General features: G+C 40.8%; 1 protein-coding gene across 7 annotated transcripts in view; it reads left to right on the forward strand.

Annotated features, from left to right (window-relative positions):
* The window catches only part of LOC112139758 (neurexin-2), a 165,670-nt gene that overhangs the window by 68,924 nt on the left and 71,825 nt on the right, over nt 1–24,921 (forward strand). For 5 of the 7 annotated variants that reach the window (XM_024262609.2, XM_024262605.2, XM_024262630.2 and 2 more), the window contains 8 exons: nt 7–390; nt 946–1,149; nt 6,085–6,111; nt 12,239–12,358; nt 12,419–12,800; nt 14,677–14,867; nt 14,964–15,137; nt 23,905–24,024. In XM_024262609.2, the coding sequence (XP_024118377.1) occupies nt 7–390; nt 946–1,149; nt 6,085–6,111; nt 12,239–12,358; nt 12,419–12,800; nt 14,677–14,867; nt 14,964–15,137; nt 23,905–24,024 (1,602 nt within the window). The remainder of the gene's footprint in view (nt 1–6; nt 391–945; nt 1,150–6,084; nt 6,112–12,238; nt 12,359–12,418; nt 12,801–14,676; nt 14,868–14,963; nt 15,138–23,904; nt 24,025–24,921) is intronic. The other 2 variants (XM_024262616.2, XM_024262637.2) reach the window with 1 other exon arrangement.

Consider the following 24,921-nt stretch of genomic DNA (forward strand, 5'->3'; position numbering starts at 1 on the left):
CCGTAGGTTTCATCTCCGTGAACAGCCAGAGCGTCCCCTTCACCGCAAACGAAGGCAGCGAGATCCTGGACCTGGACGGGGACATGTTCCTCGGGGGCCTACCGGAGGAGCGGCAGTCCCTCATCCTGCCCCCCGAGGTGTGGACGGCGTCCCTCGGGTTGGGCTTTGTGGGCTGCGTCCGGGACCTCTTCATCGACGGGCAGAGCCGCAACCTGTGGAGGCTGGCGGAGGTCCAGATCGCAACAGGCGTCAGCAGCTTCTGCACCAAGGAGACCCACGTGAGGTGCAGCCGGGACACATGTGCCAACGGAGGACACTGCAGAGAGGGCTGGAACCGACACATTTGCGACTGCAGTGGCACCGGCTATCTAGGTCCCAGCTGTGGGAAGGGTAAGAGTTTCAGATGCTTTTAACACACTTTGGATGGTATTTTATTCATCATCCCAGGTGTAAAAAGTAAAAGTGCAGAGAGAAATATCATCATTCTCCAACACATATTTACCTAAATCCCTTCTACTGTAATCCTGTCTGCAGACTGACACACACTGCAGTATTTTCCCACAGCAATGATTCATTAATGGATTGTTCATATAGCGAGGTTTTCCTCTGCCATACGGCTTTCATCAGACACGTCATGGTGCAGAGGGATTTTGCCGGAATCGGTCCACATTAAGCATGCAGATTGTTTTCTCACTCAGAGGCCAGATTACATACATCTATTGGCAGCTCAGAATATGAGGGATGTGGTGAAAATCCTGACATTTAATTGCAGCTTCCTTTGTTTTTCTATGTGCTGAGGCTTTTCTGCCACCTGGTGGCACAGAGGAGAACTGCAGCCTTAAATAACGCCACACTTATGATTTAAAACTGGAGTTTAGAACGTCCTCCTTTGAATAAATTTTTTAATTTGAATTATTTTTTGGTGGATTTTCTGGGATTCCGCAGAGGCCACCACCGTGGGCTACGACGGCAACATGTATCTGAAGGTGGTGCTGCCGAGGACGATGCACACGGAGGCGGAGGATGTGTCGCTGCGCTTCATGTCTCAGAGGGCCTTCGGGCTGCTGTTGGCCACCACGTCCCAGCAGTCAGCAGACACCCTGCGCGTGGAGCTGGATGCAGGCAGAGTGAAGCTCACTGTGAACCTGGGTAAAGCTGGCACACAACCACACACACAAACACACACACACACACTCCTTAGAGCGTGTCACCGAGACAGACATGCCGATCTGTTTGCTCTGTCTGAGCCTCTTTCATGCCATTTTCATCCACAGGAACTACAGTTGCTTAAAAAAAAGACTTTTTTACTCTTATAGGTTGCAGATTTATATTGTTTTAAATTTGAAATATAACAATAAATTCAGCTTTTAAGCAGTAGGTGTCCCTGTTTCTCACATAGATCCCTTCTTTCAGAAAAAGCACCAGCATCTTTAGCTGTTTATCTTTCTGTTTAAAGTCTAACTGTATTTTTTTCTGTTGTGAAATTGTTCCCAGTGATTTAAAAAAAATGATTGTGCAGTTTTAGTCAAAATCAAAAAGCCTTTGTTGTTTTTTTTCATGTGCGGTGACAGAAGCTCATCAGAAACACAATTCTAGTTAGTGGGCAGGTTCTGCTTGTAAGATTCAGCTTTTGCAGTCCAATCACCGTGGTGTTAATACCCCAAAACCAGAGAATCCTCTCATTAATCCAGAAATTGATCCACTTTGTGTTGTTTGGACACACAGCCATCTTGACCTCATTTTTTTCCCAAAGAAATCTGTCATAATTATGCAAATAAAGATGTTAAAGTGTTAGAACACAGCAAGAAAAGAGGGACATCAGACTCTTCTATTCAATTCAATTTTATTTATTTAGCACAATATCACAAAATAATTCCCTCATTGGGCCTCAATTTTACAGAAGCAGAAGCTTGGTCATAAAATATAAAACTAAACAGATTAAATAAAACTGGTTATCCCTAGCCTCAGTATGGAAAAACTTCTAAAAAAAAGATTCAGGAAAAAAGAAGAAACTTTCAGGATGCCCACATAAAGGAGGGATGCTTTCCCAGGGTGGAAAGGCGTTTACCAGGACTTTTATAGAAAGAATTGACTTATCTAACTCTACAACTACATATTTGAGTAGAGTTCAGCCATGTAGGACTGGGGGACAGGTGGGGGCGAGGTCCACAGCCAAGAACCGGGAATCACCGGGAATCTCTCCCACTCTAAGATGCGAGATGACATCAGAGTCGTGGTCCACGGCCAGATGTGAAACATGAGCTGGGAAACAGTCCAGCTATCTTAGATTAACCACACTTATTATCCATGTAAATGATACAGTATGCTCTCCATTATTTTTGATTTTCTGTATTTTTTTTTTTATTTTTTGAAACGTTCAATAACTAACTTTTACTTTTGGGTCTAAGGCTACGGTCACAAAAGGAAATGTCACCATAAACTGTATTCAAACTAACTCTAGAACTTGTTTGTGAAATGTTGCACATTAGCCGTGTTAGCTAAGCATTCACTAAACCTGTAGCTCTCAATCTTGTTTGCAACACGTAAAAAAGCAAACTGATACTGCTAAAACAAATGTTGTTGTGACTGTGATAACCCCCAATCTTGTTAGTAACATTTAAAGAAATCTCAGTCCGACACTGCTACACATCAGCCATGTTAGCGTATTCACAATAACACCCAGCCTTGTGTGCAACACGTAAAAAACAGAATGATGTCGCTAAAACAAACATTACAGTCACTACGCTAACTCCCAACTTTGTGAGCAATGGTTTAAAAACACAATCTGACAGTGCTAAACGTTAGCCGCGTTAGCATATTCACAAAGACACCCAACCTTGTATGCAACATGTAAAACCAGACTGATATCGCTAAAACAAACTATACAGTCACTATGCTAACTCCCAACTTTGTTAGCAGCAAGTAAAAAGCACAGTCCGACACCGCTAAACGTTAGCGGCGTTAGGCTAACCCAAACTTCCTTGCAACTTGGACAAAAAACAGACTGACTCATTGAAAGAGCTCTGTACATGTGAGCACCACCAGAAAAATCTAAGATTCCAGAGTGGAAACTATGGTACTTGTGGAAAAATGTTGTTTATTACATTTGTAAATTTAAACAGCGTTAGCCTAGCAAACTCGCAAAAGTGGCATATCTCTGTTGCTAGCATATTAATCAAACTTAAGAGATATTGTTGTTCAACGCTTTCATATTTTATTGTTCCTTTAACTGACAGCAGCATCAAAAAGATTTAAAACCTGAAAGGATTTGTCTTTTATTGTAAAACAGCCTGAAGATGAATTACAGAGGGTGTAAGCCTGTAACATTCACATGTTTGGATCAGCAGAACCGAAGATCTCTGTGGGTCAAAGTTTAGAAAGTACACAAAAAATATTGACAGAAGTGAAAACAGAGATGATCAAAGCTCTCGAATGTAAACCCCTGGGCTTCCTGAAAGAACCTTCCAGATCCTGCAGAAGCATCAACTGCTGTTAGAAGACTCCTCGCCTAATATAAATCAGAAAGCAGACATGAGCAGGCTGCACACTCCAATTATTATTCTGATCGTACTCAAGACATTAAAAAAACAACTTTTTTTTCTCTGTAAACGTTCTACATACTCTACTGTAAACTCTAAACCCCAGCAATAATTAATCAATAAGTACATCATTCGTTTCTCAAAGGAGTTCCACCCATCAAAAGCTCTCGTTCTTCAGACATGGAGAGGATATAAGTTTTCCCGTTTTCGTGGAGAGTGGGGATCTATGTCTCGTCTGGCAGCCGCAGAGCCTCAAAAGCCTCTTTTTGAGAAAATCCATATTTTTCAAGCGAGAGGAAGCACTTCCACCTGAGTGTGACCTTGCACAAGGACAAACACAAGTGGAAGCATCTGAGCGATCCAGCACCCGCCGCATCGATTTCAGCAGCTTTAGATGCGGATCCGGCGGCTGGCAGCTCAGCCTCCGAGCAGACAGCAGTCTGTCTGCAAAGTCACAGGTAATTAATGTTACTGTTAGCTGCTAGTCTAGTCTTTGTCAAGATTTGACTTTAATCCCCAAAATAAAACCACATTTATCCTTCATTTAGTAGAGCTTTAAAAATAGACAAAACAACTACATGATTTTTGTATTGTTTGTTAATATTTTTAGGTGGAAAATAGGAGATTAAGTCAATTATAGTGATATTCACGGCAAGTTTGAAATAAATCTTGAACATTTTGACTCGGAGACAGAAATAATTAAAGTTCTCTCTGATGATAATTCTTTCTGATTATGGGCATATATAAAAAAAATAAGCTCAAAAATGTTTTTCTGAGTATTTCTTATTTCAAATTGTGGTGAATTAGGAGCAGAGGAAGAAAAACAGTTTGAAAAAGATCATATTTGGGTCGTAAAAATATGCTAGGCAGACCCAAGCTCCCTGCTCTGCTCCATTCCGATGTATCCACTTGCAGGCTAATTGATCCGTGCAGGGGCGGATCTACAGGGGGGCAAGTGGTGGCAGCTGCCCCACCAGCAAAGGGCTTTTCCCTCCACTTCCCCCCAATTTTTAAATCAATATTAATATCATTATTAACAAATGTTAAGAAATCATCAATACTAGCTTCTTAAGCATTGAAAAATAACTAATGCAATATTTTTAAATAAACAATAACAATATAAAACTACCTTTAATTAGAAATGGCTTTTCCACTTTACTGTTCTCATCAAAGTTCAACCAAGTTTAACTTTAGCGGATGCACATTTTTTATAAAAAGCCCGAAAACATTCATAACAACTTGTGTAGCTACTCATGAACATGAGAATTTTGAACGCTAAAGCCCAAAAGGCGTGTTTATGAGTGTTTACATAGACTTTTCATTGAAACACTTCATAAAATACTGCTGTTCTGCAGAAAATATGTCCTAGAATTCAACACGGATTTTTTGATTTTTTCTAAAAGCAACGTAATCAAAATTAAAAGACCACTTGGAACAATTTTACAAGATGCAGTCCTGCTGTGCACCTGAACTAACAGTTAATTAAAATACAGAATTTTTTTTACACTGTTTTTTAATTAATTTTTTTAAGCAACTGTAGGTGTGTATGATTTTCTTCCTTTCCTCTCTCGGCTTTTCTCCCTTCTCTCTCAGTCCGACCCGGGGTCAGGTCCCTCCTGACCGTCTCGGCCCTTTCAGGCCTTCAATGGCGTTTGTCTGCAGTTCAAGGAGAGGGCAGTCAAAGACCTGATTCATCATCACGCAGGAACACTCGCACTCCCACCACCACAGGGTCCCATTGTGGCTCCAGCCCCTCACATTTACATGCCTGTCCATTTTAGAGTCACTTCAGTGAACAGGAAGTGCCAGTGATGGGCTCACACACACACACACACACACACACTCGTACACACACTCATCATCACAACACTGTGTCTCTGGTCTCTGGCTGTCTGTTTCCACTGCTCTGTGATGGTTGACAGCTTGAGAGCACCGCCTCCGCCACGTGACTTACACCCCTGCATCTTTCTACACGTTACTGTGTGCAGTCAATTATTAACATGCAGAGGCTTCCTAATATATATATTTTTTAAATTGGCAACAAAAGCTGGAATTTAGGAACACACATTTTTGGTGTAAGTGTGACCGTGGCTGAAGGTTGTGCAAATCACCACTTTCCTTCTGTTTACAATCTATTAATCAACAATTATTTTCTACAATGTTAAGAAATCTTTATTTTTTAAATCTTTATTTCTGCAGAACATGATACTCGTTCTGCTTTTTCCAAAGATCTCCTCCATGTTTGCACAGATGTTAGCTAAACTATCAGTCAGGGTCCGCTGACGCTGTGCACCTTTCGCTCCCACGGTCAATAAAGCCGCTATTGATCGGAAAGTTCCGCCCTGCTCGGCTGCAGCTCCAGCTGCGACGAGCGCGCCGCACTTTCGCGTCATAAAGCACAGCAAAAGGAAAGTGGTGCTTTCGACTCTCCAGGCTGTCCCCGGATGGTGGGCTCTGAAAGCACTGAACTGTCTGCAGAATGTACCTTGAAGGATGTGAAATGCTCTGTTCTCTTTTCTCACCATCTCACTCTTTCTCCCACCAGATTGTATCAGGATAGACTGTAACCTCAGTAAGTGTCTCCTATCATTATATCCTCTACCAATGACTAAGACAATGTGCACGCCAGTTTGTTGATGTGCTCTTGTTTCTTTGAGTCATTCCCGCGGCCGGGTTTGTTTACTCTCCCCGCCCCTCGCTGTGGACGGCGGCAGCACCGTGAAGGATAATTGGATGCCGCCGCACACGACCGCCTCAATTACAAATGTTCTTATTATTACCGTGTCATAATATTGTAATGAAACTGCAGCTGAAACTTGACATACAGTGCAGCAGTTTTGCGAGGGTGTCGTCTATTTGCATTTCAAAAGATTTGCTTTCATGGTGGATAAATACAGTTCCAGTTTAATCATCAAAGACAATTTAGCTGTTAGAGAAGGAAGGAAGAGGATTTTTTCTGTGGCAGCAAGACAGAGGTAAATGTATGTTTGCATATTTATACACTCACTTGTCACTTTATTAGATACACCCTTCTAGTACCAGGTTAGACCCCCTTTTACCTATCCATCCAAGTTTCTGTCACGGCACTCGCGCTCATCTGTCAAAGGAGACCTCTGTGTTTTATTCAGGAATGAAGAGACTATGAGGAAATCTCTGTTGGGGACTTTACGAGGGAGCTGTACAATTCCGTATGATACGATACTCAACTTATGAGCTGTGACGCTGTGGGATCTCTCGTGGCGCCCTCTGTGCTGCAATCAGGGCGGCCACTTCATAACATGAAGCACACTTAATTCAAAAGAGTGTTTCCATAGCCTTTTAGTGAAAAATGTCCGTTTCAAAAACCACCACCTCTAACCACAAAACCTTTTTTTCGATAAATGTATATTTTTACGAAATTGTGGTGTTTCCATTAAGAGAATTTATTAGCGAAAATCCAGTTTAGTTAATGGAAGTTAATGGAAGCTGTGGTCATGTTTAAGTCGCCAATCTAAGAGGATTCCAGCTTTATGACGTGTGGAAGTATCCATCAGAAGATGGTACAATGTGTTCATAAAGGGATGGACACGGTCAGCAACAATACTCAGGTCGGCTAAGATGTTGTAATTGGGCTCAATTGGTACCAATCCGACCCTCCAGAATTTTGCAGCAGATATTTATGATTGTTGCAGCCTAAAATGCCTGATGTTGCAGCAGCTTTTGTGAAAAGTTGCTACAAAATTTGCAATGTTTTTTTAATACATATTTTTTCAAAAAAAACACATAAAAATGTTACTTATTAAATAAACTTTACATTCTCACATTTCAACTCTTTTTATTGTGACATGAGAAGAATACTTCATCATAGTCATATAGGTCTACAATGCTGTCATTTAACATAACCAGAACTGTCAAACCCAAAATGAACTTCTGGTCCTCCCTGCTCACAACCAGCCCAAACCAGTCTACAACAAGACATTTCTTTCCACAGAATTGACGCTTACTGGATATTTTCTGTTTTTCTGACCATTCTCTGTAACCCCTAGAAATGGTTTTGGGTGAAATTGCCAGTACTAACTACCATGCCACGTTCAAAGTCATTAAAATCATCTTTCTTGATGCTCGATTTGAACTGCAGCAGATCGACCATGTCTTCATGTCTAAATGCGTTGAGTTGCTGCCATGTGATTGGCTGATTAGAAATTTGCATTAACGAACAGTTGGTTAGGTGTGCCTAATAAAGTGGTCAGTGAGTGTATATCTATGTATACTTCTGTTTGAAAAGAAATTAACCAAGAACATGTTTCATTTAGATTAAAGTTTTCATTTTCAAGACCCTAAAATACAAAAAAATCTATCAATAGAGTTTAGAAAAGTATTTGTAGAGCAACTATTTTAAATTTTCCACAGACTATTAGTGACTATTAGAGTTTAAAAAATTCAATTAGGCCTAAAATCATAAAAAGAGGGAGCTGTCATTGAGTTTGATCGACCAAATGGAGACTTTCTCCTTTCTAACAAAACCCTTCAGCGGCTGCATTCTACAGCCTTCTTTATGATTCCGCCTGTGGCGCCTCACCCGACGGACGGAGGCAATTTAAGTTTCGGGGCAGATAACAGCAGCAGTGCGAGGAGCTGATAAACGCTATCTCTCCGACGGAGACGGAGGGGGGAGACGGCGTGCCGGTTATGATCGTGTAATACAGAGGGGGCTTATGAATGCTTATAAAAGTAATGACTGTAATCGAGCGTTTAGCTGAAACCAAAGAGCCAATCAGCCATGGCGGATGGCTCTGTGTCACAGGAATCTGTCGACCTGCCGCCCCAAAGCCTTTGGGACATAATTGTGATGCTTTATGATTCTGAAATGCACATTTCTTTTTATCAGATGGCGTGTTTTCAAAATATTTTTGTATTTGAAAAGATGAAAATAAAATGTCAATGCCTCCCCCCACCAGCAGATGGCATCGCACCTTCATCTACAAACAGAATGTTTTACATGACGGTGTGTGAGAGCAGCTGCTTCAAGATGGATACATTTTGCACCAGTGGCCTTTGGAAAAGATTAACACTGCCGCTCTTATGATGGATACCTTGTTAATGGATTTCATAGGCAGGCGTCACCGAATCAGCCGCTCACTGTGAATATCAAGCGCATTTCTTTGATTGCTTTGATAGATCGCCTCATAACTGAATGGCGAGAGTCAATAATCCTGATTCTTGGGCGAGGTGTCTGCAGGAAAGTCCCCACGCCGGATGGGACGGGGCAAACGGGGTAATAAAAAAGGAAAACAAAAACCACAAGACCTTAACAAGCTGTGATTATACATGCACTACAGCGTGCAGCAGTTCACTCTCAGGCCTGACCTGTGCAGGACTCGAATTCCTTTGAAGTTTGCCTTTAAAAGAATCAATCATTTTGAATTTGGGTGCGCATCAAACCGGACAAGAGAGGCTCTTTACATGTGCAGCTTAGTCTTGAGCAGCTAAAGAGTGAGCTTTTGAAGTAAAGGTGATTCCATTCCTTTATAAAGAGCATATTTCTAAGTTTTCAAGCAGAGAACAGTTTTCACTTATTTTTTTATATGTCATGCAGTTTCTGATACATCCTATCCCCAACAGAGCCTGCATTTATATTGGCTTTATGTTGGATTTTAAAGGGCCTGTATCATGCAATATCCACTTTTCGAGCTTTTGAGTGTGTATTATACTGTTCATTCCTCACTATAAAGAACCCCAACTTGGTATTTAGAGCCTTTCACACATTTCTGAGTAACCCCCGTATACTCTGAGCACCAGCCCCGTCCAACCCACAAAAACGGAGCAAATGTCACAGGTCGAGAACCGCCCCTATCAGAAGAGTTTGCGCTGCCAGAATCGCCCCCCAGGCTGACGCTAACATAAAATTTCTTTGCTCAGCTGATCACTGCTAACTTCGCCGCCCAGCTAGCAGTGATCAGCTGCTAACTACACAGATAAGCTAGTGGTGACAAGCCGCTAGCTTCACCACTCAGCTAGCGGTGACCAGCCGCTTACAACGCTTCTCAGCTAGTGGTGATAAGCCACTATCTTTGCCACTCAGCTAGCTGCTAACTTTGCCGCTCAGTTAGCGTTGACCAGCTGCTAACTTCGCTGGTACGCTCCTCAGCTAGTGCTGACCAGCCGCTAACTTCACTGCTCAGCTAGCGCTGACCAGCCGCTAACTTTGCAGCTCAACTAGTGCTGTCCAGCGGCTAACTACAATGCTCCGCTATAGCTGATCAGCTGCTAACTACGCTTCTCAGCTATTGCTGATCAGCTGCTAACTATGCCGCTCAACTAGCAGTGATCAGCCACTAACTATGCCGCTCTGCTAGCAATAATCACCCGCCAACTTTGCCGCTCAACAAGCGGTGATCAGCTGATAGCTTTGTCGCTCAGCTAGCAGTGATTAGCCGCTTGCTTCTATGCTCAGCTAGCGGCGATCAGCCACTGAATGCACCGCTCAGCCAGCTCAGTCGCTAGCCCCGCTAGCCTTTAGTAGATAGTGTACACATACATCTACAGCTCCAAGCAAAAGTTCTGATGTTTTTTTGTTTTAGTGGGCGAAACGCACACACGATGCCGAGGCCGGCTCTAGGAGGAGGTCATGAAATCTATGATTTGATTCAAGAAATGCTAAAAAATGTAATTTTAGGCCTAATTTTCTTAACATGTGTCCTCCATCATTAGAAAAATGCTACAAGAACAACAGCATTTTTATCAGAGTGGGTCCTTAAGGATACTGTATAGGTCCTTGAGTTGGAAGTCTTCCTATAAGAGCGATAAAAGTTAGATGTTTTGAGCCAAAAGCAGGCCAGCATCACCTCTGCCTTCACACACTGGAGCTTTTAATACTTAACTGCAGCTAATGTGCAAAGATTTAAGGGAAACACTTAGAGGATGCTGCGTTATTCATAAGGATTTATTTGTCAAACATGAGGCATTTCTTATCAGCACTCTTTGTTAAATACTTCATCACAGGCATGCTCAAACAGGAGCAGCACTCTTCCTGTAGATTCTTCAGCGCCAACAAGGGAGCCGCTGCACAACGGTCAGTATGGCATGCAGGAAAAGGCTCCACAATATGATTTCATCTCTTTTTTGTTTATTATTAATGCTAGCAGGGCAAAAAAAGGCTGTTGAACTTTCATAACTGAGCTACTCGGGTTTTAAATATGCAAAGGAGAATTTTTTAAAAGAAAATCTGTGGATTTGACACTTTCTTAAAGACTCACTCTGATGAAAATTGTGTTTTCAACATGTTCTTATGGCTTTTTTCTGATAATTATTTACATATATGAGGAAAATGAAGTTTAAAATTGCATTTTTGAGGATTTCTTTATACAAATGATTTTGAATCAGTGAAAAATCCTGTATTGGCTACGTGAAAAATACGTTGGACGGTAATCGTCCTTTCATTCGGATGCATCCACTTCCTCCGAGACTGCATCTAGCTCCAAACCATATATTTGGATATCTCCCGGGGTTAGCATGTAAACATATGGATGATGGGAAGGGGGGGCGGGCTTGCTCCCAGTAGAAGTGTTAGCCAAATTTCCAATAAACTCTTGCCACTCTACAGAAATAGTGTCCAAGAAAAAGACAGTTTCTTTAATTTTGCCTAAAAACAGAATAATCATAATAATCACTCTTCCTGAAAGCAGCCGTCTCAACTTGTGACATCAGCACGGGAGAACCCGCTCGTTTTTGGTGGTATGGGAGGGGCTGCTTTTTCGAGGACTACTCAGAAATACGGATCAATATACCACTTTGGGGGGGTTACTGAAGAATTAACAGTATAATACACTTTTTCATGTTGTGGCCTCTTTAAACGAAATGTCTTTTTTTTGGGTGAACATGTGGAGGTTGAAATGCTTAGACAGCAGGAACATGCAGCCATCTCTTTGTGTTACACTAAATCGTTCCAGCTTTTATGAAATAATTCATTTCCCTGATGGAAGTAAATCCGTCCCATGCTGGGAGAGCTTGATTGGATCATATGGATCTACCCACTGGCATGTAACAGGTGGAGAGTGGGATCCTGCTGTGGAGGCGCTCAATATGCAGCCCTTTAACAAAGACTCCTGTTGGATATATATATATATATATGAATTCCCTGTGGACGAAGTGGAGAACAGAACCGGTTTCATTTAGCGCCCTCTGTGCGTGCCCTGGAATCCTCCTGGACCCTTAGCTCAGTCGGACAGACAAACCCCCCAAAGGCGCAGCCAGCTTAGGCATGGCCAATTAGTTTCCCAAGCGATGTCAGAACTTCTTTGAGCCGCCGTGTCGGCCTGTTGCGCAGGCACTGATTCGGGTTGACGGTGCCGCAGAGCCGAGCCGCTGCACTGTGACCTATTTTGAAACCGGTGAATGGCGAGGAACTCCTGATGCGTTCCACGATCTTTAGATTTTTTTTTTTTTACCTCGAGGCCTGCTTTCCCATCAGAAGCCTCCTCGGGTTGACAGCAGATGCCACGCTGGTTTAGTAGGTTTTAAGAATTCACTTTCAGGAAGGGCTCTGTTGTGGTTTGATCATCTCATTTATCATTCTTCTTGCAGATTTTTTTTGTTCTTGGAGCATGACTGTGCGCGTGAGTGATGAAGACACGGATGTGTGCAGTGTGCTGCTCAAGTGTATGTGAGAAAACGATGCGCTCATGCAGTATGATTGTCATTTAATGCTGTCCTCCACTCAGGCAAGGGGCCAGAGACTCTCCTAGTAGGCGAGAAGCTCAATGACAACGAGTGGCACACGGTGAAGGTGACGCGGCGTGGGAAGAACCTGCAGCTCTCCGTGGACAATGTGACAGCAGAAGGTAAACTAATTGGCAAACGCCGTGCAAAAAGCATTTGTGGTAACGTTCCGGCGTCTGCAGGTCACATGACCGGCGCCCACACCCGCCTGGAGTTCAACAACATCGAGACGGGCATCATGACGGAGCGCCGTTTCATCTCCGTGGTGCCGTCCAACTTCATCGGTCACCTGCAGGCGCTCTCCTTCAACGGGATGCTGTATCTGGACCAGTGCAAGAACGGAGACATCTCCTACTGCGAGCTGAACGCTCGATTCGGCCTGCGGCACATCATCGCCAACCCCGTCACCTTTCTGACCCAGGCCAGCTACCTGGCCTTCTCCACTTTGCAGGCCTACGCTTCCATGCATCTGTTCTTCCAGTTCAAGACCACCAGTCCGGACGGCCTGATCCTCTTCAACTCGGGAGATGGTAGCGACTTCATCGTGGTGGAGATGGTCAAAGGGTGAGAACTCCTCACTGTAAAAAAAAACTCTCAGATTTAATGAAGCGGGGCGCTATGCAGGAACGCAAGAAAACTGAACTTTTCCAATAATTTATACAAATTTGATGAGTTTATTATTAGTTAGTAAGGATTCCTGTAAAATCACCAAAAGGTTTCAAAAAGGGAAACAGAGTTTAATCCTACATGATGTAGAACACAGACATGAAGGGAACATCTGCTGTGGCTGAGATGTGTGGCTAAAGTAAATGTTGTTGTTTTAATGCACACATATATGTGGGTGAATCAGAATCAGGTTCAAACCAGATTGTAAATTAGTTTAAAAAAGGCAAACTTTGCTAAACAGCTTTAAACTTAAATAAGATATTGTAAACTTGAACAACATATTGAAAAGTTAGGGGAAAAAAACTGAAAGAAAATTCACTTTAAACTAAAAAGAAATATTGAAAAATTAAAGAATGATAAAATAAACATTTCTTGAGCATAAATTTGACATTGAAAATCTGAAAATCGAATAGTAAATTTATAACAAAAGTTAAACTTAAAAAGAAACATTGAAAGTTTAAAAAAAGGTCAATTGAAAAAGAAAATACATAGAAATGTTGATAATTGAAATTCAAATTATATATATATATATAAACTTAAGAAAATATATGAAAAAAATAGTGATTTAAAAAAAATCATACTCAAAATTAATATGATCAATTTAAAAAAAAATCTAAAACTAAAATAAATATATTTTTGTACTTGAATTTAAAAAAAAATCAATTTCAAGAAGATATACTTTAAACAAAAAAATAAAACTTTGTAAGTATGGTAAATTGAAAATAAATATACTTTAAACCTGAAAGATGTTTTGAAAATTTGAAAATTAAATGGTAAATTGAAAAAAGAAATTTGAAACTTAAACGAAATATTAAATAATACTATAATAAAAACACACATTTTAAATTTGGAACAATTTAGTATATCTGAATATAGATTAAATTGAAATGAAATGTTTAAAATTTGAAGAAAAAATTAAATTTGCAATAGATATATTTTTAACTCGAAATTATTTTTGATTATTTGGTTGCAGATTTAGGTTTATGGTTGTTTTAATTGAAATTTCAGATTATTTCTTTATTAATCCTTAAGATTCCTTTTGAAATTAGTGTTGATATTTTTAACATTTAAAATTAAAATTGTTTTCAAATATTCAAATATTTCTTTAAAGTTATAATGTCAATTTTTTTTTTTTTAAATCTGTTTTTTCATTCATTTTAAGCTGATTAAGATCTGACACTATATACACAGAATGACAGTCTTTTGTGTCCTTTACTGTTCCTCTGTCGTGGTGTCTAAAAACTTAAAGGTCTGAGGCAAAAGTGTTGGTGATGAATGGTTTGGTAATAGCGTGGGAGGATTGGAGGAGTGTAAGTCATGCAGAATATCGTTCCCACGTTGCAGCAGCACTCTTGTCAACACAACAGGAGTGTTCCAAATCTTTATTAGTGTTCGATGAGCACAGATACGTTTTCTGTCAGACAAAAAAAAAAGCAGGACGTTTTTGTGGAATCAGAGCAACAGTTTTCCCCTCCAACCACGTTCTCCCAGCGAGCAGTTAGTCAGCAGGACGTTTGGAGGAAGCAGCAGAAGCTTCCACGGACAACACAGACACAAAGCAGCCTCCTGCACTTCTGTCATGCCTTCCCTGTGGCTCAGCCTGACGTGTGAAGCTGCTTATTCATGGATGACGTTTTTGTGGGGATTTTTCTGCAGACGGTAACTTTGGAGCTGTACTTATCTTGAATCTGAGCCACCAGGAAGACACAGAAAGCAGTGAAAAAAATGGAATAAAGTTTGGATTTGTAGTCATGAAACTTTATTGCTTTTGCAGGTACATTCACTATGTTTTTGACCTGGGAAACGGGCCGTCGTTGATGAAGGGGAACTCAGATCGGCCTCTGAACGACAACCTTTGGCACAACGTGGTGATTTCCCGCGACAACAACAACGTTCACATCCTCAAGATCGATTCCCGCACTGTCACGCAGCACGCCAACGGAGCCCGCAACCTGGACCTAAAGGGTTTGTCCGTTTCATTTAAAAAAGTTCCACAATGTTTGCGTTAATCTGGAATTTGCTGTTCATTTTGCTGTTTATCGTTGATCTTCTCTTCTGAAGGGGAGCTGTACATTGGGGGGGTCGGAAAGAGCATGTACAGCAGCCTCCCCAGACTGATCGCGTCCCGAGAAGGATACAAGGGCTGCCTGGCGTCCGTAGATCTGAACGGCAGGCTCCCCGACCTGCTGGCGGACGCCCTCCACAAAGTGGGAGACGTGGAGCGTGGCTGTGGAGGTGAGGACGCAGACCTCAGTTGAGAAATGGGTCAAAAGTGTAAAGGGAACCAGGAAATCAAAGTCTTTTTTATATATTTGTGCGAATGCTCAGTAAACATTCACACTATAGTGATTCTCCTGCTAGTATTTTTGGTATCACAAACTTTACAGTTTTTGAAATATTGAGCAAAATATAACCTATAAGACATGAATGAGAAAATCTTCAAATTTCATAACTTTAAGCAGATTAGCAACAAGTGAGGAATAAATATATTAATGGGCTATGTTTTCTTCTTATAGTAATTTTCAAAAAATTTGGAGCTTACCTAATATTTTAGCAACATGCTAACATTTTTTGCTAATTTGTTATTTACTGAGGATTTTTTAGGCTACTTTAGAGTTTAGCTTCTGTTTTAGCAACATGCTAACGTTTTTGGCTAATGTGTTATCTCCTAAGGTTTTTATGCTAATTTGGTGTTTAGCTAATATTTTAGCAACATGCTAACATTTTTGGGATTTTTTTTTTTTTATCTACTGAGGTTCTTACACCAGTGGCGGGCCGTGCATTTCACACCTAGGCCTTCAGTAGTGCTCCATCTGAATCAATCCAACCCTCATTAACTATTTTATGGCAATAAAACTTCTAGTGCAGGTACAGCTGCCACACACACACCAAAAGCATAAAAAATAACCTGATAAAATTTCAATATTATGTAGGGAGATAGCAAAATTTTACTCACCAAAAATCCAGATTATTTAAACACAAAATCCATCCTTTCTATCCTCAAGAAGATTTCAATCACTCTGTCGTGCAGAATCCATGCGTTTCGCAGATGGAAAGTGTTCCGTGGCTGTGATAAGCTGGAAAAAGCTGCATGCGGGAATTGTTCTGGTATTCCTGAAGCCTCTTGTGGTCCAGGAGGGAGACAAAGTTTTTGTGATCTTGAAATCTGATCTGATGATGTGTCTGAAAAATAATATTGTCGGTAGCGCGCGAGGATTTTGCGCTGCACGCGCCCGTGGTGCGTTCAGGGGCCTCGTAGATTTCCTCGTATCAGCTTCACTCCCGCTCAACGGAGTCACGGAACTCCTTTACCCGTGCCAGACAAAACTGTGCCACAACTTTACCCAGACATTCATTTTCCACCAAAAATCAGACGATGAGACGCTTTCCACTGGCAAAATCTTCAAACCTGACACGCCGCTCCTCGACACCTGTGTCCGTCACATAACGCAGAACCAGAGCGAGCTGCGAGCTGTCCAATCAAAGCTCGTGAAAATCCTGACGTTTCCGTGCGCCTTCTAGCTGGCCTATCACGTGGTCTCCTCCAGATCTGATTGGTTGAAGCAACAGTTTGGTCGACAATTATTTTATGCTACAGGGCCCGCAGAACTGATTGTGAAGGCCTCCGGGCAGATTTCTTTGACCCTAGCAACAAATGGTGCTGCAATTTGATTGGTTAATGCTTAAATAGGAAAATACACGTCTGGAAGCGGCGCAACCAGGGAGACAGCAATGAAAGGACGAAGACAGAGCATTTGGAATTATAGAATACGTATTCACGGAAATAAATAATAATTAATATCAGTCTGTGATTCAGATATGTTTAGGCCAGCAGAGAAGGCCTTGCAGGCCCTGACGGCCCGCCACTGTCTTATAGGTTAATTTAGAGTTTAGCTTCTGTTTTAGCAACAATGTAACATTTTTGACTAATTCAGTTTACTGAGGATTTTTAGGCTAATTTGGAGTTTAGCTAGTATTTAAACAACAAGCTAACTTTTTTGACTAATTTGGCATCTGCTAAGGTCAAGGCTGCTAACTGGCCGTGAGAGTCGCTCATTTGATTGATTTCTCTCGCTCTCATGCCACATCTCTGTTTCTCTTTTTTCTTGTAGAATGTATTTGTTGAGGCTGAGGAAACATTCGTAGGATTCATAAGTTATGCCTTCAGAGACAGTAGTGAGTCATTTACAATAAATGGGGATCATTTTACTCGGATACGTACGCAACTCTTTACCTTGCCACACTCGCTTCATATAAACATCAACAAGAGTTCATCTACTTTGATTTCACATTTTCCATGTTTACTTTATAACAAAAAGTTCTCAATATTATTTAATAATCTTAGTAAACGTTTGAAATGTTTGGCAGATTCTCCAGAACCTACTTTCAGTGAAAGGGGTGCTTAGTAGTTGTCATAGAAATATTGACTCAAAAAAAAAAAAAATGTTGACTTAGACCAACTTGGACCAATCACTGCTTACTAACCTCGTCTGGCTCCAAATGGCGGTATCCATTATGTGTAAAAATGGCGACTGAATAGACTTTTGAATAGATTTCAACATTTGGTTGAAGCCATAAGTAAACAATTTTCAATGGGTGACGTCATACTAGCTCTCTCCAGTTCTCCAATACAGTCACTGGTTGGTCTTTAAAAGTTGTTTATTGCCTTATTGCTTTTCAGTTCATCAGTTTTTTAACTCGTAGTGCTTTATTTCACTGATACACTTTCACAAAATGACACTTAACTCGTCTCATGTCTTGCCGTCGTATAGTGATTTTTTTTCCTGGATCGAGACTCACTCCAATTTTTATTAAAAGTTGGCAGCTCTGTTAGGCTTTTTGGGCTAATTTGGAGTTTAGCTCATATTAAAGCAACACACTAAATATTTTTTGCTAAATTGGCATGTGTTGGAGATTTTTAAGCCATTTTAATACAAAATCTTCAGAAATTTAGGTCAACTTCAGTGCTCTTTCATAGGTTTTTTTTACCAAAATTTCCAGTCTTTTATTTAGCATTTGCAAATTTAGCATTTTGCAAATAACTTTTGCATTTTTAGCAAATCCTGTCATCAATTAAAGTAATTTCAACAAACATCTTCAGTGACTAATTCCAGCGAAAAGCATTCACACTAACATTATTGCAGGTAATGCCACTTCTCTAGTTGTTGTTTTTTTATCAGTATTGATTTGCAGAAATGATCTTCAACTGCAAAAAAAAGCTTTCTGCAAACTTAACAACTCATCAACTCAACTCAATGATGTCTACATTCCACTCAAAAATACAAGATAAATACAAGAATGACTGGGAACAACTGTAAGGCTTTACTGAGATATTCACTTAAGGGTGTTACCCAGAATCTCAGGGTACCCTCAGAGGGAGAAAGAAAAAAAATGGAATGCATTTACTGCACAGTGAGGTTTCCTGCTGTTCCCATGGTAACCATATTTCCCTGTACATCTTTGGCACAGCTGCCTCGGCTGTAACTGTTGTCATCTCGCAGTGACAGCACAACTCGGCTTTACAAGAGAGACCACAGAGCGTGTTTTGTGCTCTCAGGGTTTGCGCTCCAGCAGGAGGCTCTTTGAGTTCTGTGGGGAGAAAAATTCTCCCGATTCTGCGTCGATCTCTGTCATTCAGCAGGTTTTACGCAGAGCCCTATCCTCACCACTTCCTCGTGAGAGGAACTTCGGCGTGCAGGAGATGAGTCAGAGAAACTGAGATGTGTGCCACAAAAGCATGGTTTGGATGATAGTAACTCAGCAGGGGTGCAGAGAGATATCAAGTTTAAGGAGTGAAAATAATGGAGGAAATAAGGACAGGGATGAGGGTCCTACTGGCAGGAGGTGGAACTGCAGGAAGACACAGCTTTTGTGTTTCTAACATGTTCTCGTGGGATTGTTCTCATGATGGAAGACATATGTAAAGAATATTAAGCTCAAAATCTAAGCTTAATAATAGATATCAATATGGATCCGTAAAATCGAGATTGATCTAGCACACAAAGTGAAAGTACACTAGCTAGATGCTAACGTATAATGGTATTTCCCATTGGACAGCTAATGCCAACGCTCAGTTGACCTAAACATCTGATGATGGAGGACATATATTAAAAAAATTAAGCTAAAAATTACACTTTTAGTCAAATAAAAAAGGAGCAAACAAAAAAAAATGTGTTTCAAACAGATCATAGTTGACGTAGAGATCTCATTCAGATTTAGTTTCACTGGCAACGGCACAAAACGTCAAATGTTGTCGTATTTAACATTTTAATGGAGAAGATGACCGAGGTGTATGCCTACATTTTAACAAAAGCTGAAACAAAAACAGGAAAAACAGTTTCCTCCATTATAAAACCCATTAATTAGACCTGAAGCATAAATAAAACTGTACAATAAAAAAAAAAGTAACAGAGTGAGGAATGGAAGAAGGGAACTGTCGTTTAGAAATTATCTAAAGTTTTTGTTGTTTCTTTAATTAAACTCCAGCCCCCCATTTTTTTAAATTACGAGGCTAAATAAAATCTTATGATTGATTTTAAACTTCCTGGGCTCGTCTTGCTTGTGGATTCCGCTCCGAGGAAGGAACCCCTTCAGAGTGACAGCTCGTCAGCTGCAATCCAAAGTCCAGCTGACAGCAGAAGTACAGAAGCACAGAGAAACTCCAGCCGCATATGCACTCATTTTTCAATAAAACTCACACTACTGAAAGCTAGGGGATAATATTATAGGATAAAATATATCCACCATGTCAGAAGAAGCTTCGATGTTCAGTTTATGGTATAAAATGGCATAAAAGCTTCGGTGAGGCGCTCGCGGGTCACAGCTCACAGCTGTGGGTCGAGACCCACGATATTTGAGTCGTGACCCGCGAGAATTGGTCACAACCCAAGAGAATAAGTCAAGATCCACGAGATTTGAGTCGCAACCCATGAGAATAAGTTAAGACCCACGAGAATTGAGTCGCAACCAATGAGAATTAGTCAAGATCAACGAGATTTGAGTCGCAACCCAAGAGATCTTAGTCCCGACCCACGAGATTTGAGTCTCTACTCACGAGAATTGGTCTCAACCCACGAGATTTGAGTCTCGACCCACGAGATATGGTCGAGACCCATGAGATTTGAGTTCTAACCCATGAAATTTGAGTCGCGAACCACGAGATCTCAGTCGCGACTCATGAGATTTGAGTCATGATCCATGAGATTTGAGTCGCGACCCACAAGATCTCAGTCTCGACCCACGAGATTTGGTTGAGACCCATGAGATCTGAGTCATGACCCACGAGATTTGAGCCGTGATCCATGAGATTTGAGTTGCGACCCACAAGATCTTTGTCTCAATCCATGAGATCTGAGTCGTCACCCATGAGATTTGAGTCGCGACCCACGAGATTTCAGCCGCGACCCATGAGATTTAGTCAAGGCCCACAAGATTTGAGTCGCGACCCATGAGATTTGGTTGAGACCCACAGGCTTTGAGTCATGATCCATGAGATTTGAGTCGCGACCCACAAGATCTCCGTTGTGACCCATGAGATTTGAGTCTCGACCCACGAGATTTGGTTGAGACCCATGAGATCTGAGTCGCGACCCACGAGATTTGAGTCGTGATCCATGAGATTTGAGTTGCGACCCACAAGATCTCAGTTTCGACCCACGAGATCTGAGTCGTCACCCATGAGTCTGGAGTCGCGACCCACGAGATCTCAGTTGCGACCCATGAGAATTACTCAAGACCCATGAGATTTGAGTCTCCACCCACGAGACTTGAATTAGGACCCACAAGATCTGAGTCGCAACCCACAAGATTTCGCCGCGGCTCACGAGAGGTGATACAGGCGATCCTCCGGAAATAGGTCAGAGCTGTTTGCAGCGCCTGCTGTCTCTTATTGACTCTGCAAATTAGTAGATACCCCCAACCTAACATCGGTAATGTTAGGTTGGGGGTGTGAGAAGCTGTAAACTAGCGAGAACATGTAAACCAATGAATGATGGGAAATGGGGGCGGGATTACTCCACGCCCACAGTTCATTTTGAATGAACTGCTGTTGCTCTGCAGAAAACAACAGTTTTTTTTATTTATTTTGGCTACTAGCGATATAATCATAATTTAAAAACCACTGGGAACACTTTAAGAATAGATCAAAAGAAGACTGGAGTGGGTATTTAAAAAATGTAAGTATTATAATTAGAGAATGGCAAAGCTTTAAATTCCTCTTGTCGTTTTCTAAATGCTGGAGTTCCCACTTTTCAAAGCTGTCAGGTGGACTTTTATTTTTATATTTTGTTTTACATTAATCTAATTTCCTGCCACTGTGCTAGTTTATCACAGTGGCACATTCTTTGTTATGTCAGTGCTATGAGCTGTTTTCACTTCAAGTCTTTGAATTTTAATGTGCCAATAATAATAAATCCAATAAAAATCATTGGCCTGAATATGTGAGGATCCCTCTGTGTGTGTTGTGTTATTAAGCCTGCCAAAAGTTATTGCGAGCTTAAATCTGGGTTGTATTTTATGAAAAATAGTTGCCCCCCAGCAGTTTTTCTTACCAGTATATTAGTCACATTGGGAATTTGTGTGTTTGGTGATCATGGTGGTGAATGGTTATTACTCCCTGCCTGATGAGATTTAACTTCTTTTAGTGTGTCTGTGTGTGAAGTACCCATAAAGGAGGTTTGTGTTCTTTTTTGTTTTTAGCTGATTTAATATGTTGAAGCTGTTTAACTAACAGCTTAGAGTCTCTCTGCGGCGCTGAGTTCACAGGAAGTCATCCTGAAAATTGCATTGGACACATTGTGGTCAGTTGGGCTCAGACACAGACAAAAAAAAGGGCAGAACACTGTGACACAACAGCAACACAACAGGTTTTTGCTGGAGACATGTTATCGGTGTTTGTCACTTAAGCTTAATGACAAATAATAATAATAAAAAGAGAGTTTAAATTAAAACAAATACTTAATTTATTCCTATGCTTTAGTCACAACCGTCTTTACGCGTTAAACCTGTACAAACGACGCAGTAATTCAACACTCGAAATATCAAGATCGTAGACTGTTCGGTGAGCCCATAAAGTAAAAAAGTATTATTTCTATGGTTATGCTGCGGGCGACAGGTCATAGCGAAAACGTATGCAACACACAAGGATAAGTAAATGTGAAATAGGTAAGACTCAAACACATAATGTGAAATATTTATTTTTAGAAACAAATCCTGCCTAATGGGCAAAGGGACCGTTAGTGGTGTTCAAGTGTAGAGTGTGGGCTCCTTACATGCAGCCTGACTATTAGAAATGAGGAAAAAGGTCAACCAGAGAGTAGTATGTGACCTTATGGATGTCCTAGGGGTCATGGGACAACCACACACAACCCGGTATTTGCACGTGTCCATTTAGGGGCCAGTATGCAAACATTACTAAAGTGTGACATAAAAGCACTGTACTACAGTATCACCTGTCTAATGTAAGTGAACGCAACTTACATGCCTTTCAAATTCTTTAAAAGACTCTTACCACACAGATACATTTTGTTCCATTTACATCACGTCCCTTAAGATGGCCGCCTAAGCCTCAAGGGAACTGCAAGCACCCACGCACCCCTTAAGATGTGGTCGCTTGTCTCTACAACCCTTTACGCCCCCGTACGGGTGTATGTGACTAAGGCTTTAGGAAAGTTGAATTTATCCATTTTAATGTATTAGTTCCAGTACCGGATAGGGCGCACCAGATTATCCCTTGTGCTCTCTTATGGGGTCCAGATGACCCCACCCTTATATTGATGTGTGATTTCTCCCATGAAAAAGGTGTTTACCACGAACACCAGTGAAGATAAAAAAATCATTGAAAAAAAGCTTAATCCATTGTGGGTCCTTAGGCAAGACCCTTTCACACTACTGCCGAACTATGTAACCGCTTTAACTCCCAATCTTGTTTACAACTCATTAAAAAACAGACTGAAATCGCTAAAACAAGCTTTACTATGGCTACGCTAACTCCCAATGTTATTAGTAACACATAAAAAAGCATAGTCCCACACCGCTACATGCTAGCCATGTTATAGCATTCACAGTACCTGTTACTCCCAACCTTATTTGCTTAATGTAAAAAAAAAAAAAAAAACTGACTGATATCCCTAAAACAAATTTTACAGCGTATACGCAAACTCCCAATGTTGTTAGTAAGTAAGCACAGTCGGACACCACTACACACCAGCATGATATGGTATTGGCAATACTTGTGACTCCCAAGCTTGTTTGCAAATAGTAAAAAAACAGACTGATTTAGCTAAAAAAAAAAAAAAAAAACTTTACTCTATCCATGCTAACTCCCAATGTTTTTAGCAGAAAGTGAAAAAGCATAGTCCTACACCGCTACATGCTAGCCATATCATAGCATTCACAGTACCTTATACTCCCAACCTTGTTTGCAACATGTCTTTATATCATGTCAGGAACACATAAGAAAACAGTGAAATGCCGATACACGTCATCCACATTAGCATGTTCACAATAATACCCAACCTTGTTTGAAGCGTCCGTAACATGACATTTTGACAGACTGCTGTGTACCATTTAAAATTGCTTCAACATAAGTAAGAACAACCAGAATGTTAAGGCACACTGTGTTTTTTTTTTTTTATGTAAGGTTTTGAAGTGCACCTTATCGTGCGGAAAATATGGTACATAAATGAACAGCGTCCGTTGGCTTTCAAAAACATTAAAACACAAACACAAAAATTGTGTGTGGCAGTTTCAACCTGCTGAGAATTTATTTTTTGTATGTTTTCATCTTAATCCAGGATTCTCGCCTGCTGTTTATGACACCTACTAATTACATTAAGCTCATCCTTGCATGAGAATTCAGGCAGAATTTGGCCCTCCAAAAAAAAGACATCTCACATCTGATTTGAAACAGAAGGCTGTCTCTGTGTAAAGCATAAAAAAACTGCTACACTAAAGCTCCTATATATATCATTTTCTCCATAACTTGCCTGTGAACACCCTGCAGGTCCCAGCACCACGTGCACCGAGGACTCCTGCCACCACCAGGGCGTGTGTCTGCAGCAGTGGGAGGGCTTCTCCTGTGACTGCACCATGACCACCTATGGGGGACCTTTCTGCAGCGACCGTGAGTAAAGCTGTCGTTTCTTCTGGTTGCAGCTGAGAAACTTAGAAGTCATACTTTAGATGTCAAAGTTTAAACGCGGATGGGGGAAACAAGTCAGTCAGACATTAAAAGGCACAACATGTCTCTAAAGATTAATTCTCTTTACATTATAGGTTTTGTGAACTCTATTATAGTAATGTTCAGTAATAATAATGTTCAATCACTCTAGCTTAGAGTTTGACTCAACTTCTGCTTGTCATTCCTAAAAAGGCAACAGATTAGGTTTAATGGTTTGATGAAAAAGATTAAGCCTCAGTCAATAAGAATAAGTGCATCAGTCATTTTTATTATTGAAATGCAGCTTCTTTTTTTTATTATGAAGAGTTCTTCTTTTAATACACCTAAAATCAGTATATTTGGATAAAAACTCCAAAAAAAACAGAATTTTTAAGTAGAAAGTTGAATATATATATCTTCACACTGAGCAGGTGAGGGTCTGGAAGGAAAAGTCAGCTGCTTTACCATCTAAATGAAAGCTTTTTTTGGGTCGATGTGGTGCACGGTTTCACAGTTTTAGTTCTACTCCACATTGTCTCATTAACTCGGTGGTCCTCCAGACTCGCAAATGGGCTCATCGGTATCGCGTTCAAACTGGAGACGCGAGTTTACTCTGCAGTTTTGATTACATCCATCATTATCTGAGGGCTGCACTGCTGGTATGAGCCTATTTCTTCTCTGTAAATACTGCAACTGTAACCATGTTCAGTTTGCTTGGTTCTTGAAAAATAGAAATTAACATGGATTTCAATGACAAGCTGGACTGTGAAAAACATTGAGAAGCTATGATTTTATGATTCATCATTGAAAAGGTTATTTGTGCATGTCCAGTGGATATATACATTCAAATATAATGAAGAT

The sequence above is a fragment of the Oryzias melastigma genome, linkage group LG14 (genome assembly GCF_002922805.2).
Source record: "Oryzias melastigma strain HK-1 linkage group LG14, ASM292280v2, whole genome shotgun sequence".
NCBI classification, from domain to species: domain Eukaryota; kingdom Metazoa; phylum Chordata; class Actinopteri; order Beloniformes; family Adrianichthyidae; genus Oryzias; species Oryzias melastigma.